Source organism: Solanum verrucosum, unplaced genomic scaffold (assembly GCF_900185275.1).
Source record: "Solanum verrucosum unplaced genomic scaffold, falcon-dt-bn FXZP01000142.1, whole genome shotgun sequence".
Lineage (NCBI taxonomy): Eukaryota > Viridiplantae > Streptophyta > Magnoliopsida > Solanales > Solanaceae > Solanum > Solanum verrucosum.
In genome coordinates, this window is record NW_026020259.1 from 1445203 (window position 1) to 1461264 (window position 16062).

The 16062-nt window shown below is 31.5% G+C and overlaps 1 protein-coding gene across 1 annotated transcript; it reads right to left on the reverse strand.

Moving 5' to 3' along the window:
• Positions 1 to 10468: 10468 nt before the first annotated feature.
• On the reverse strand, positions 10469 to 12562 carry LOC125833408 (uncharacterized). The gene is made up of 3 exons (XM_049512555.1): positions 11887 to 12562; positions 11033 to 11035; positions 10469 to 10755 (listed from the first exon to the last, which is right to left on the reverse strand). The coding sequence occupies exons 1-3, from the start codon at positions 12560 to 12562 to the stop codon at positions 10475 to 10477; spliced, it is 960 nt and encodes a 319-aa protein (XP_049368512.1). The 3' UTR covers positions 10469 to 10474.
• Positions 12563 to 16062: the final 3500 nt, after the last annotated feature.

Below are 16062 nucleotides of genomic sequence, written 5' to 3' on the forward strand. Positions count from 1 at the left end.
TTGACTTCGAATCAATATTTTCTTGATCCTCCAACACCAACAGTGGCAAGATCTAGGACCCTTCAATAATGAAAAAGGATGAAGGAATTAGTGGTTAATCAAAATTCTCAATCAGCTAAATAAATGAGACAAAAATTATCTTTACCCATAATAAGGACATGACCAATATCTTCTTCTGGGGTTATTTGAAGTCCAAGATGTTTTCAAACACACCACAAGCCCATGATTACAATAAACTTTTTTCTTCGTATTAGTTTGATCATCTTCTTCCATACAAAGGTTGGTCAAGTTAATTGATTGCATTGTGTGCTACAATTTTGTGCAAGAAGTAGTGACAATCTGGAAAATTTGATAATAAGAAAAACGGAGAAAACAAAAATCAAAATTATAGATGAAGAATAATAAGTTTGAATTTTATCTTTTCTTGAAGAATGATTATTCCTTTAAAGATTCAACTTTTAGGTTTGAAGAGCTAAGATTTGAGATGAGTCAAGAAAAAGATAAGAAATTAGATCTTCATTTTCGGATAATTGAGCTAGTGAGGGAGAAGAGAAAATTAGGGTTCTTTGAAGGTGAAGATTGTTCTTCAAATGAATAATGAGTCGGATATTACCGTTGGAGTGACAAAATGGATTTTTTTTAAAAGTTAAAAGGTAAATTAGATGATTAACGCGCCGGAGAAAGTTGTATCAACACGCGCTATAGGCTGGAGTTTGGAGGGTTGAAAAAAATTCACTTCAAAGATGTTAAGAGGGGTATTTAAGCATCTATGTAATTTAAGTGCTAAAGTAATTTGTCCGCCCAAGTTTAGATGGACTTTTATGTATTTTATTTTATTTTAATTATGTTGTTTAAAGTTGCTATAGATCCACCTTATTTAATGGTGCAGTGCATACTTTTTTTTATGGCTGGAGAGTTCGGATCAACTTTCATATATATTAACTAATTTCTGGTGCAATGCATTTTATATGTAGGGCCTCCTTAAATAATCTTTGAATGAAATTGTAGTACCACTCCTTTTGGTTCTTTATTTCACTTTTTAAATTTGGAGATGTATTATGTGACCATGTTGTCAAGCAAGCTTGGGTGGCTCAAGAGAGGATACTAAAATTTGTTGCTTTACATCTTCAAAATTTTGAAGCCCCAAACTTTTTTAATTGACAATGGATTTTGTGGTTTTATTTTTTCTTAGACAATATTGAAGTTTGTAGGAAAAAAAAATATTTATAAAAAAAAAATTGCCTACTTCCAATAGTTGAAATATTTCAGAATATTAAATTAAACTACTTAAAACTTCATATTAGTAAATAATATTAAATATAATAAAATCGCACATATTGTATTGCAAACACATGAATAATATTTTATTATCTTACACTAACATAAATAATAGCAATAATATTATTAGATGAAGTTAAAAGATTTTATATTTTGAAGGATACTAAATTATAAACAATAACCGTGAAAAGAGAAAACATTGTACAGGTAAAACTACCTATGAAAGTCGAAAGGGCCGACTTAGATGGTGGTAAAACTACCTATCTAGTTGTCGAGTTATTAACTAGATCATCCTTCTATAATATGCGTGTGCAAGACCTAAAATCCTTGGGCCTACCTTCTGTTCCTAAATCCTAAATGCATGGATTGATTCTAAAAAAATTGGTATGGTAGAGAAATTTTGTTTTCCAACACCCCTCCATACCTTGCCCTTCAACTTGTAACAGGGGCAGAGCTATGCATTGGCGAGGGTGGTCAGATGAACAAGCTTCATCGGAGAATTTTTCAAGTAAATACATTAAATATTGATATTTTTGGATATATATTAATTATTGAACACTTGACATAATAAAGATGGCCCAGTGGCTGAAATTGTGCAAACTCACCTCAGTGTTTCGAGTTCGAGCCCCTTTAATTATTATTTTTTTGTGGTTACCTTTTTTCACTTAAAATTGTTGTTATTGTTGTTACCTTTTTTCACTTAAAATTGTTGTTATTGTTGTTACCTTTTTCACTTAAAATTGTTGTTACCTTTTTTCACTTAAAAAGGGCAAGAGTTAGGCTTTTGTGGCCTGGGTTCGAACCCAGACTTAGACGTTTCATTTATATTATTTTTGTTTCATTTTTGTGTTTTAAAAGGCAAGATTTAGGCTTTTTCTTCAATTTCGTTTTGGTTACGTTTTTTCTTTGCTTCTACTTGTTGCCACTGCTACCGTTGAAAGAGTTTTTTTGGCAATAAAGATTATCAAGAATGACTTGCAAAATCAAATGGATGATGAATTCTTAGATGGTTGCATAGTGTCTTATGTAGAGAAAAAAGTATTTAAAGATGTTTCTAATGAGTGTATTATGAAAACATTTCAAGATATGAAGTGTCATCGAGTGCAACTGTAGTTACCACTTTACATATTTTGATGAGTATGAAACTATCCATCAATATTTTTGTCCTACTTTATCTTCTTTAGTTTATCCATTGATATTTTATAAGTTTCCATTTTAAGAATTTTCATTTTGGATAGTTGGTTAATTTGACATTGAACTAGTAAAGAGTATGAATAACTTGGAGCACTATGTAGAAATAAATAATTGAGGTATGACTATTTTGTAACTAATCTTTATAATCTGCCAACAAAGATAAATTTTTTACTTGTCCTAAAGTTTGAACACCTTTGACGGAAATTCTGACTCCGTCACTGTCGGGATACCACCTATTTAGCGAACAAATTTATATTTCACTTTTTTAGTCAACTAAAAAAATTTGTCAGTCTTTCCAACTTAGCAATGTCTATTTTATTGTGAATGCATACCACCATATTCTCAATCATAGAATCTTTCCTTTTTTTCCTTTTGTAGTCACTGTTTCCGTTGAACTTTTTTTGTCACTTTTTTCTCACTTCATTCAGTGTATTCTTGCAACTCTAGTTTAACAACAAAATATGTAAATCATTTTTTGGTAACTTAATTGGATCAATCAGTAAATCAATATGAGTTGGACGACTACTATTTGATAGCCTGTCATGTTAATTTGAACAAATAGTTCCACAACATGTATGCATTTCCTAGGATGAGCAAGTGTATCTCATAATTTTTAAGTTTTGTGTTTCAAACAATCTACATTGAATTGGGATATTTGATCAGACGTTTTTCATTTTTTTTCTAAATGGGAATATATTAACTAAATTATACTATGAGTTTTGTATCCAGAATTAAAGATAAAGCAGAGCCATGGTTCCTAGATATCGAAATTGAAACATATAATTTACTATCAACTCATTCACGTATGTTCATTGTGCCAAATTGACTAATATATTAGTCTTCTAAAGTCTCTCGGTCAATTGGAAGACTTTTATCCAAACTCCCTTTGTCACTTGAGTGTCGATTTAATTTGTTCATTATCATATGTCTCAGGTTAGCCATCCTATCTCTAACTCAAGCTATTACATAGGGGTTGGTAGCCCCAAATCCTTATTAAATATGATTCTTTTTCCTAATCTTAACTTCTTTTTTGTCAAGCTAGTCAAAATACGAGTGAGTTCTTAATATTTACAACCATTAAAAAGACAACTATTACAAAAGAATCTCAATGTACAACAATCACAGCTTCATATGATGAATCCATTATCTTTATCCCTACTCTAATTAGTTTCATAACTCTAGTTATGAGATTTAACTACTCATAACTAATTGTTGCGATAATAAAAGTAATTATAAGAACTTATTAAGAACATGCTTGTTGTTTGTAATGAAAGCAATAAACTAAAGCTAAGAACAATTATGAAGTAGTTCGTATCCAATGAATAAATACTTAGAATTAATGATCTAATAAGAGACATACTGAATAAGCGTATCCCTAGAGACTTGATTTAAAAGTTTGGCGATTCTCGAAGCAGCACGTGTCATGTATCGATTGGGTGAAATTAAGGACTCTGTATAAATAAAACTTCCTCCTCTAGCTCTAGCTCCAGAGTATGAATGAACATATCAAAAGAATGTCCATAGTAATAAATGAACATACAAAGTAGACCATCTAAAACAACTATATCAATAATAGTGGCATCATTATCAAAAATATCACGTGGTACCTTTACATAGTTAGGTAGTGGTATATCGCTATATTCATCATTTGATAAATCTAAGGACACAATCATCCATTTAGGTGATTCATATCCTCCTCCTGTATCACAAGGGGCCATCCAATGGAATCTATTATTCACAAAATGACAATTTAAATAAGTCCTTTGATGGAAAATAACATGGTAAGGGAATGGTTGAATAAGCCTCCAAGAATCATGTTTCAATGAGTAGAGTTCGACTTTGATAGGGTACCCTTCGTATAAAGGTCTAGAAAACCTTGTGATAAGCCTCACTACTACATAATCTGTAACATCTCGCAATTCGAAATAGCTAGGAAGAAGCTAAGAATTTGGAAATAGAGATTTTTGGAAAGAATTGAAATCTGGAAATTTGTTTAAGTTAAAAGTGAGTTTTTGGTCAAATTCAAACGGCAATAACTCCTAGATTAGGATGAGTTAGGTGTACTTATAGATATGGTCGGAAATCTCTTGGAATGATCTTTCCAACTCCGCCAAGTTTGCGTAATTCCGAGTTCGTATGAGTAAGTTATGCCCTTTGGAAGTTGGGATGTTCAAATAAGGAAATGTCCAATCCGAATTTTTAAAGGGTGTTTTGGTCTTTTCCTTACCCTTTTATTTTAATTCGTTTTTGGTAATTACTTAGGGGTCTAAATTGAATTTAGTCAGTTTACGCTTTTGGAAAAAAGAGTTAGGGTTTTGAGAGAAGAGAAAAGAAGAGGAGAAAAGAGGAGAAGGAAGAAGAGGAAGCAAGAACGTTCAAGATTCGTCGATTTCTTGGAGCTTTGCGTGTGGATTTCGTCGTGGGTGATCCCTACAAGGTATGTGAGATCACATAGCATTGGGTTCTTTACCCACGCACCAATCATGATTTATTCAGCATAATTTCGTTCTTGAAATTTAAGGATTTAAGTTCTTGATGAGTTCTTGATAAGTGTTCTTGAAGTTTCATTAAGTTTTGATGTAAGATTCTACTTGGTCAACTTTAAACGACCATATCTCTTAGAATATAAGGAGTTATGTGATTTATAACCTATCCAATTAAAGGTAGTTGAATCTACTTCCAACGCCACCAATTTTACGTCAATCCAACATCTGAGTAAAAAGTTATGACTATTTTAGTAACCTATACAGTGCTGTTACGAATTACCCGACGGGAAAATATTAAAAAGAGTCGTTTTTGTCTTTTTACCTCCAAGAAAACCATAAACGAATTTCTTGACTAATAAAAAGCTCAAAACAATCAGATTTTCATCTTCACTCATGAAAATCATATTTTTTGCCATAGAGATTTCAAGAAACTAATTCAACAATCTCAAGAAAGGTCTTCTTGATTGTTTACCTTCAAGCTAGGGTTTCAAGGCTTCTAATCAAGTTCTTCTTCAAGATTCTTCAAAAACCTTGTTTTTTTCAAGTATGTAAGGCTATCATAGTGTTGGACTAGTTCGTCCTCACACACTACATCTACTTTCAAATCAGTAAAAGAGAAATCTAGGATTCTTTCCCTAGATTTGAGTATTCTTGAGATAAGTTGATTTTGAGTTCTTGATTAGTGTTTCTTTTAAAAGTTCTATTCCTAATTATCGAATTGCTAGATTGTTATTGAGATCCTCCATAAACATGAGATCATGAACCTTGAATCCATAATCCAATTCAAGGAAAGTTAGGATCAAAGTCAAGAGAAGTCAAGAGTCAAGTTAAGAGAAGTTCATAAAGTTTTCCAAAAGTCTTTTGCAGTCGTTTTAACTTTGTTTTAAGACTTAAGTTTTGAGTTCAGTAAAGAGTAAAGTTGAAGTTCTTTTCTTCAAAAGTATATGGGAACTATGTATTCCTAAAGAGTTTAAAATGTTTTCACATTTAAACAAGAAAGGAAACCTCGATTTCCAAGGAGCCTTCCGGCTAGTTTTCAGAAAAGAGTAATCACTTTCTAAATGAAGCAAGAGAGGCAACTTTGATTTCCAAGATAGCCTTTGAGCTAAGTTTTTGAGAAATTATGTCAAATCACAGAAAGAAGTATGTTTTCAAACATAAGAGCTAATAATATTATATTTTGGGAGTAGTATTGAGCACCGATATGGGGACGAACTTGAGTTCAGATAACTCACGTCTCCATACACCATGTAGTCATCATGGGTAGAAAAGGGTCATACTTTTAGATGAATCATTTTCGCATAGACTAGTGGATCCACTTAGTAATTTAGGTCCTATACCCCTGGCAAGGTATATGATGCACTGGCAGCGTGAGGGAGATCGTTGTATCATCACAATAGCTTTTATGTGATGGTTGTCGGTTAGAGAAACTCCCACAGCAGTACTTTGTATTTTTATATACATCAGTTTATTTGTATTTTTATATACATCTCAGAGTTATTTGTATCTTTGCATACACACAGAGTTGACATCATGTTTCAAACAACTTTTCTTTATATTGCACTTGTTTTAAACTACTTTATGTTGAAATGAGTTCAGTTATGTTGAGTTGAGTTGAGCCAGGTAAGTTCTTCAATTCCTTTCAAATTCTTTTCAAGCCTATGTTGTGTTTAGCATTCCAACTCACATACTCGTACATTCAATGTATTGATGCCAGTTGGCCTACATCGTATTATGATGCAGGCGCAGGTAACTAGGATCGGCATCCAACGCATTGTTGATCCAGTGAGCAGTTCAGAGTCTGTTGGTGAGCCTCTTTACATTTCGGAGGATCCCTTTTGTTTACTTTTAGTATTAGATAGTTCATTAGGATCGGATGTCGTGGGCTTGTCCCGACATCCATCTCAGTTATTTTAGAGGTTTCATAGATAGTCAGTCAGATGTTAGTTCATTCGTCATCATTTTGTTATTGACTTATGTTCAGATTTGAGTTGCCATTTTGGCTAAGTTAAATGTTTATTTTCAAAACATTATGAGTTCAGTTTGAGACATGTTGAGTTATCTTGTATTTGGATTCTCTTTCTTATGTCTAAGTCTTCCACTAAGTAAGTAAGTCAGGCCAAGGGTTCGCTTGGGGCCAGCAATGGTTCTCGAGTGCCAACCACTTCCAGGGTGTAGGCTCGGGGCGTGACATAATCATCATTGGTTGAGTCGTAACCAAATCCATAAAAGGGTTCCCAACCACTCCTTTCCACGTGACATGTTGAATTAGGAAGCCGTCTTAACTCATTGATAGTAGGATTCCAAAGACATATCTCAAACCAATTGGAAAGACTCAAGCATAGTGGCTCAAAACTCGTGTATCGTTGGTCAACACTCGCGCATAGTTGGTCAAGACTCAAGCAAAACAATCCATTAACAGACGGGCAATGAGTAGTAATTGGAATGCAACTCCTATTTTCCTTATCGCTAGTATAGTTAGGTCTCCACGCGATTATATCGTTGTAATAAGCATGATATAATGAGCAAGATGCCGTGACATTAGAATAAACATGAGCAAACAGTCTTTTAGATTCCAAATTCCTAGTACAATTTTCGACATGTTTGTTGTGGAATTGGAATCACATGATATTATACAATTAAATAAGTTGGAAACGCACATAAAACGAAAGAGAGATTTTACCGGAAGCCTCGACAGAATTTCCTCTAAGATTTCCTTGGGAAAATTCATTGTTAAGAAATAGTTTGGTTTACAAATAACGAATCAAAATATGTTCTTATAATAAGTTTCTATAAAGTGCAATTTGACTAGAACAAGTTTTAGGATATTTTGGCTATCTAAGTGCAACACGGCTCTCATGTCACAATTGAACTAGGATAACTCTTAAATAATTGCTATAAACAAATTAATATATTTTTCTCAATATATATCTATCTATCTATACTATATTAAAAGCACGTTGTTTGAACCTTTTGTCCTTCATTAAAATACGTTTCTTTAGACAAAATCATATTTTCGCCATTTTTCTTTTATCATTATACCATTATTTTATTTACTATTTTTCAAATTACTATTTTATTTCATTATAATATTTTAATTGTATAGCCACATAATAAGGAGAAGGAATCCTAAAATAATTAGGCAATAAGATTGTCTAAGTGAAGGAGGGAAGGAATTCTATCATAAATAAATAAAACTAACACGAACAAGAAATCCTTTCAACCACTTTCTTATTTTTGGTTTCTGTTCTGTTCTGTTTTCATGTTGCAAGCAAAATTGTTTCATTTACATGCTTTATTTATGTTGACGGCTCTTAAATTTGTCAAAAGATTTCATTCAACCTGAAGCTATGTAACTTCTAAACAGCTGACATGACACATTGCGTGTTTTACAACTAATACTGTGCATTTGGCTTACAGTGGCAATAATCCATGTATTTTTCTTGGAAGCGACAGAAAAAACATCAACCTTACCAAAGTTACCTGGTTGAGCCACATTGGCAGTAGGTTGTGATTGTTTCCATTGTGTGGCTATTGCCTCTTTGCCAATCAAGTTCTTCCGTGGTTTTTTTTTAAAAAAAATCTCACCATTACAGATATCCAATAATATCATAGCAGCGCTGTTTGGTATGCCCTTTTTCACCACAATGATTGCAAACAGAGTTATTTGTGTATCACGTTGAACCAACATGGTTGAACTTTCAAGGACTGGTCTAGAAGTTCCCATGATTTGTCTTTTTTGTGCTTCTCTCCTTACATACGCATAACAACTTTCCAAATCCAATTTAGGATCTTTTCGCAAAATCTCACCACAAACTTGATCAAATTCCAGATCAAGTCCACTCAGAAATATGTGAACTCGAAGCCTGGCCACCATGGAATGTAAATGTACAATCCCTTTCACTGATCTCTCTTGTGAAGCTGTTCGGTGGTCAATTTCCTGGAAAATTGCAACGAGTTTGTTATAATAGGTAGACAAAGGTCGACTATTTTGCTTGGTGGTGAAAGACTGTTCATTCAGTTCAAATAAGCGAGTCTCATCTGTAGAGTCAAGAATGATTTGAATCAGATCTCTTATCGCCAATAGAGGTGTTTTCAAATTGCAATCCGTCGTGTCGGTAATAAGACTTAGAGTAAATGAACGATTCAAAGATATTTCCTTGATAACTCGATAAGTTGTACTGACATAACAAAACCACTCTTTCAAAAGTGGGATTAAAGTACATATCTTTAAAACATGAAAACTTTTCATTGTGCAAAGATTACATGACAAGCTCATCTAGTAACAGTTGAATACATGCATAGAATTAAGTATCTAAGAAGAAACATACTGAATAAGCCTATCCCTGGACACTTGATTTAAAAGTTTGGTGATACTCGAAGCAGCACGTGTCATGTATCGATTGGGTAAAATTAAGGACTCTGTATAAATAAAACTTCATCCTGTATCTCTAGCTCTTGTTTGACTATCAAACCAAGGCTTGAAAACTTCCTTGTCTTTCTTATAAATGATAATTCTCTGTTTCTTCAAGCCATCTGTTTAAGTCCTTGCCTCGAACAAAACATCACCATTTTCAAACAAGTACAAAGGGACCAGACACGAAAATAATGTCGTAATACCCAAATCAATATGAATGTTGCCATAATAACCAAAATATCATCATCGCGAGAGATAGAGAGTGTTAGTATCCAAGATTCTTCGATTCCATACTCTTTCATTCATTGTCCACAAATCAAAAGAAAAGAATGTTCATAGTAATAGATGAACATACAAAGTAGACCATTTAGAACAACTATATCATGACCATTTAGCTCGTATCTATGGTTAGGTAATGGTATATCTCTGTATTCATCGTTTGATAAATCTAGTGACACAATCATCCATTTAGTTGATTCACAATAGACCATCCAATGGAATCTATTATTTACAAATTCACAGTTTAAATAAGTTCCTCCATGGATAAAAACATGGTAAGGGAATGGTTGAATAAGCCTCCAAGAATCATGTTTCAATGAGTAGAGTTCGACTTTGATAGGGTACGCGCTTGGTCTGAAAATCGAGTAAACCTTGTGATGAGTCTCACTACTATATAATCATCATTGGTTGAGTCGTAACCAAATCCATAAAAGGGTTCCCACTCACTCCTATCCTCACTTAAATTAAGTGGAGAATTGGGAAGCCGTCTTAACTCATTGATAGTAGGATTCCAAAGACATGTCTCAAACCAATGAGAAAGATTCACTCCTAAGGGGTCAAGACTCAAGCAGAACAAACCATTAATAGACGAGCATTGAACAGTAATTGGAATGCAACTCCTCCTTTCCTTATCACTAGTATAGTTAGGTCTCCACACGATTATAAGCAGAATATAACGAGCAAGATACCATTTAAACGAACAATTCAAACTCTTAACAGAAGATAGTTAAACTTGATAACTCGATAAGCTGTATTGACAGAACAAAACCACTCTTTCAAAGATGGGATCAAAGTACATGTCTTTAAAACATGAATATGTTCATTGTGCAAAGATTACGAGTTCATCGACTAGTTGATCTATTAACAGTTGAAGAACTTCTTGTCCAAATTGTTGGCATAAATCTTCAAAGCTGATGTTTTCTCCAGTTCTAATTGTTGTTATCCAATGTGACTCATTTAACTCTTCTTCTGTTAATCTGCAAATTTCTCCAACCACTTTTATGTAATGATCTGTCTCTTTACTAATCTCCTTTTGTTTCTCCACTTTGCTTTTGATTGCATGTTCAGCTGGAGACTTTCTTGAATTTAGCTGCATTTTCCCTTTTGAATATAATACAAAACAAGTTTATAATGATTTCAAAGGTAAAGAATGAACATTATCGAGTCACCTAAAAGATAACTATACTTACAAGTGGACATAACTTACTACAACATGTAAAATTAAACTATAATGTAAAAACTTTATTTACAAGTAGGTATATATAAGTTAAGTCATTAAGGCAATCCTCAAGATGCTAATTAATCAGTTTATTATAATCTAAGTTCATTCCATTTACAATGTTAACTGTTTTACACAATTAGGTAAATTTAAGTTGACCCTCTACTACAAATGATCAATCTTTTCTAAAACAGAACACATAAAAGCTCTATTTAAAATTGTCTTATATCTTGTTGATTGATTGACTAAGTCAATCAAGTATATCTTTTGGCTGATATTTTTTTCTCAACTGAACATGAAAGTTTGAAAGTTGTCTCACCTTTCATGTCATTCTTGGTTTTCTTTTCATCTAAATTTCATCTAAAGTATCAACAGGTCATTTTTTTTAAAGGGAAAAAGAACAAATAACCTAGAACTATCGTAAATGGTATGTATATACCCTTCGTCTTACTTTTGGGACATTGGTGCTCCTGCAGTCCAAAAACTAGAGCATATATATTTTTTATACTAACGGACATACACATGTCATAATCTTATTCACCGACCCAACATTTATTAAATATCGGATCGACGGATAAGATTGCATCATGTGTCCATATTTAGTTTTGCGTTAGACTAAAGGGCATATATGCTCTAGTTTTTAGACGGCAGAGTACCAATGTTCCAAAAGCATGACAGAGGGTATATGCATACCATTTACATCAGTTTGGGAGTATATTTGTCCTTTTCCTCTTTTTTAAACAACAACATACTCAAGGAAAATTCCATAAGTGGGGCTCTGGAGAGGCTAGAGTATACGCAAACCTTACCACCACCTCATGAAGGTAGAAAGACTGTTTCCGAAAGACCAAGTACAAAGAAGAAGAAAATAGTGTAGAAAACATAGCAACTAACACGAAAAACAGTGGAAAGCCTTTCAACAAATAGTGCGATGATCGAAACACAGTAAACAACTAACGATGCTTAAATAAAAGAGTAAGAAACTTAAAAGAGTCACTTTTTATGAAACACACCTGCAGGTATAGTAGCTGTAGCTTGTTGAAGATGAATTGGACTTAAATCTGCTGAATTATTAAATAAAGGTTGAATCTTGGTAGACACTACACATTTGCTCTTTCTCTTCTTCTTAGATTCAACACACATTTTTGTAGGATAATCCTCAAACTTCACTTGTTTTTTCACCTTATTACCAATTATCCTGTTTTGTTTTCCACTAACTTCTTTCTTCTCAACATTTTGTCTCTTTTTCTTTGGCTTCATCATTTCTTGATTCTCATTGAAGCAGAACACTAAATACTCAGACTTGAACTCTTGATGATCAAGATTCGGGATATCGCGAAAAGATACAGATGTTCTAACTCTTCTATGATGAAATTGTTGAGTTAGATCAAACTGCATCAAGTAATCTAGTGAATTAACTGATTTGCTTCTTGAAAATGAACCAAAATTACTTTTTTCAACTTCTTCTTTAGGTAATGACTCTAATCCCATTAGCCTTGCCACAATTCCTGGACTATTGGATGCTGCTCCAACTAATTTGTTACTATTTGCTGCCTCATATGAAGTTGTTCTCTTTGGTTCTTTAAATAGATCACAAGGGTGTGTTGGTAGACTTCCACCACAAATAAGCCTTTGAAAAATGCTTGAAAAACACTTAGTTGAAGTTGTGTCTTTTGGATTTTTAGCCATATTGATTTTTGAGTTTTCAAGAAAATGAGATAGAAAGTTTAAGTCACTAGCTAAAATGGTTTTTCAAAAAATGGTTGATAGGGACATTTTTTTTTTGTTGTTTATTTTTGTAAGATTGAAAAAGGGGGTTGATGAAAAGAAGAAGAAATTAAGGATGAAAAAGACTTTTCTATTGTTGTTTATCTTTTGCAAGATTGAAGAGAAGGATGATGATAGGAACATCAAGTTGAAAAAACAAGACTATTTCAACAAGTTTAGTATGAAAAGGACTTACATAGTGTTTGAATGATGTGTGTTTCTAAGAAGTGGAGAACTTGGAATATTGAAAAGCATAATGGAATGAGTTCACACTATAAGTTTTGAAAAATATTGAACATGAAAAATTGTTATTTTATTCATCCAAGGCAATGTCACACGTTTATGATACTTAGATACGAGGATATGTACTAGTGTAGAAGGTTAATGGAGGGTTATTTTGCGTTTTGAGGGTTTAGACTTTATTAGTGTTTGTCGTTATATTAATTGTATTATTATAGTTCTTGTTTTTATATATATAATAGTCCATTGTTTATTGTGTTTTGATTATCACATTATTTTGTTGTTTTTGTTTTTTTATCTTGAAGGTGTTGGAGTTTGCACTGTTGAGTTGCTATGATTTCTGCATTCGTTTTCTTCGTTGTACTTGGATTTGTTGTATTTGAGCCATGAGAGATTTCGAAAAGAAATCTCTACCTCCATGTGGTAGTGACAAGGTTTGTATAAACTCTACCCTCCCAGACCCTATGTATGGGACCTCATTGGGTATGTTATTGTTATTCTATTAAAATAAACCGAAAAGGGTTCAAGAAGTCCTTTAACGTATTAGGAATGATTCAAAAATATTCTTCTTTTCATGAATTAGATGTTAAAAAATGTGCTTAACCTATTAAAAACGGTTCAAATCCTCCCCCCCCCCCCCGACCCCCTCCTACCTAAATTAGTATCTATCAATTATTAAATACTAATTAATATGTCCATGCTTCACGCGATCTTAAAATATCTTATTAGAATTTATAAATATAACATTATTATGATATAAAAAAAAAAGCTTTTTAGCCTTCAAATTCGAATAAATTGTCTCAACTTTTTAATTCACTATTAATTAGCATCTTAGTTATATATCTTTTTTTTCATCACTTAACCGTTAAAGTTTTTCTAAAACTGTTGAAAATTTTTGTATAATTTATATTAAGTGATGTTGTATTTACATTCTTTCTAAAACAAAATCTCAACAAAATTTTTTTTTTTTTTGGACACACACACATAATAAAATATTATTAAAGAACATACATCTAGGTTAATTCACACATTAGTTCATGTATTTTATTTATTTAAAGAAAATACTTCTATTAGGTAATACAAACAACCAAGAACTTTTCAAAATAAATTTTACAAATCAGCCGGAAACTAAATAATTGGCAAAGTACGATACAAAAGATTAGTGGTGTATATATTGACAGTAGGAAGGATTTTTGACTTATTTATAATATGTTAAGGGCGTTATCGATCCAATAGGTAGAAAGAGGGATAAATTTGAACTATTTTTAATAGGTTAAGGGTATTTTTTATACCATAAGTGGAAGGAGGGTAGGGGGACATTTTTGAACAATTTCAAATACGTTAGGGACAAAATAGTCTTCTTATTTTACCCTTAATTTTAACTACTTATTACTTAAATTACTTCCTAATTAAGCTCATTAAGACTATTTTATCAATTAATATAAATATTATGTTAATATATGTACTTTATTTATTACTATTTTTAAGGGTTCAAAAAATCAATTATGAATAAGTAAAAATAAATAGTGAAAATACTTTCTTTCTTTTGTTTTCTTTATATACAATTTTGCTTGGTACAAGACTAAAAGATGATAATTAGCACCAGGATTAATTAAATTAAAATATGTAGATTATTAGTGTCAAGACTTTTATTCATTATTAATATATCTGTTATGGTATACAATTTACTTTATTTTTCAAGTTTATTAATTTTACTATTTTTTACTGACAAAATACAGTTATTTTAAAGTGGCCAATATCATAAAAGTTCTATCACACACTCATCCTCCTTTTATTTACGCTATTGCATTCATTTTAGTTGATTCAAGATGATAATTATAAATATTTAACACATATATAGTGACATTCTGAAATTGCAAAGAACTTTAAGATTGGTGTTAACATCTACTAATTATTTATTTTTTGTATAAATTTGTTTGATTAATTTTTTATTGGATTTTTATATTGTAGTCCAACTAATTAAGATTTGCTTTGGGTAGGGGGGCCTGTTGGGAGGGGGTAGTTCTCTTTCTCAAAGATTTTTCTTTATCGAGAACTCGAATCCAACACATTTGATTAAGAAAGAAACAGACGTATTTATTACGTCACATCCTTTAATGGTGTTTGTTAATTCTAATTTAGCACAGAATTTAAGAAAGTAGGGAAAAAAATTGAATTTTGTGATTTTAAACTAAGGATGTGTAGAATGTACCAAAATATCTTTTAATCTTGTGGTTTTAGACATGTCATGTGAAAAATTGAAATTAACTATAGAATTTAAGAAAATAGAGAACTTTTGAATCTTATGATTTTACACTTAAGATATATAGAAATTAGAATGTACCAAAATATCTTTTGATCATGTGAGACTTTAAACATGTAATGTGAAAAATTAAAATTAAAAAAATCACTTTCTTAACCGAACTAAAAATGAAGTAAGATAAATAAATTAGAACAGAGAATTAGAATTTCACCTATAAAAAGGCTATCTATAATTGATTAACAATTCAAGAACAGTTAATTCAACTAGTTACTAGCGTCACTAACAAATAGTATTCCCCTCTGTCGAAATGTTTTGATTGGGTACGAAGTTGAAGAATGAAAGGATTTTAAAAATATATATATATTACGATGTAGAACAAAAAATAGTTATTTGTATAATTATGAATAATTTTATCAACATTAAATAAAATATTTGAAATTAAGTTATTATTAAATATAAAAATATTTTTCTAAATTAACTAAAGAGAAAAGACTGCAAAATAAATTGACACAAAAAATACCATAAGAAAGAAGAGACAAAGAAAAAATAAATAAGTATTCTCTGCGTTTTATATTACTTGGTTTATATTGACTTGATATGATTTTAAATTTTTATTTAAGATGTATTTAATTAAATCAACCTTATTAATACTAGTTTAAAACTCAGAATTTAAGTTTATTATTTTATATTATTATTTAATATTAAAAAAATAGTATGAAGGAAAAATAAAGAAAATTTTCAAATTTATTGAAATAGACCGGTAAAAAAAGGAAACTTTAAAAAATAATATAGTTTGGACTTAATTAGAGATTTATAACTAAAATTTACTTAATTACGAATTATACCTACATGTTAGGGGGAGGAGAGAGACAAACGAAACTAGAGGAGAGAAGAGAGAGGTGAGAGAGGTTGAATACAT

Excerpts from the sequence above, each read along its gene's own strand:
- LOC125833408 (XM_049512555.1), bottom strand. The coding sequence starts at position 12,562 with ATGGCTAAAAATCCAAAAGACACAACTTCAACTAAGTGTTTTTCAAGC.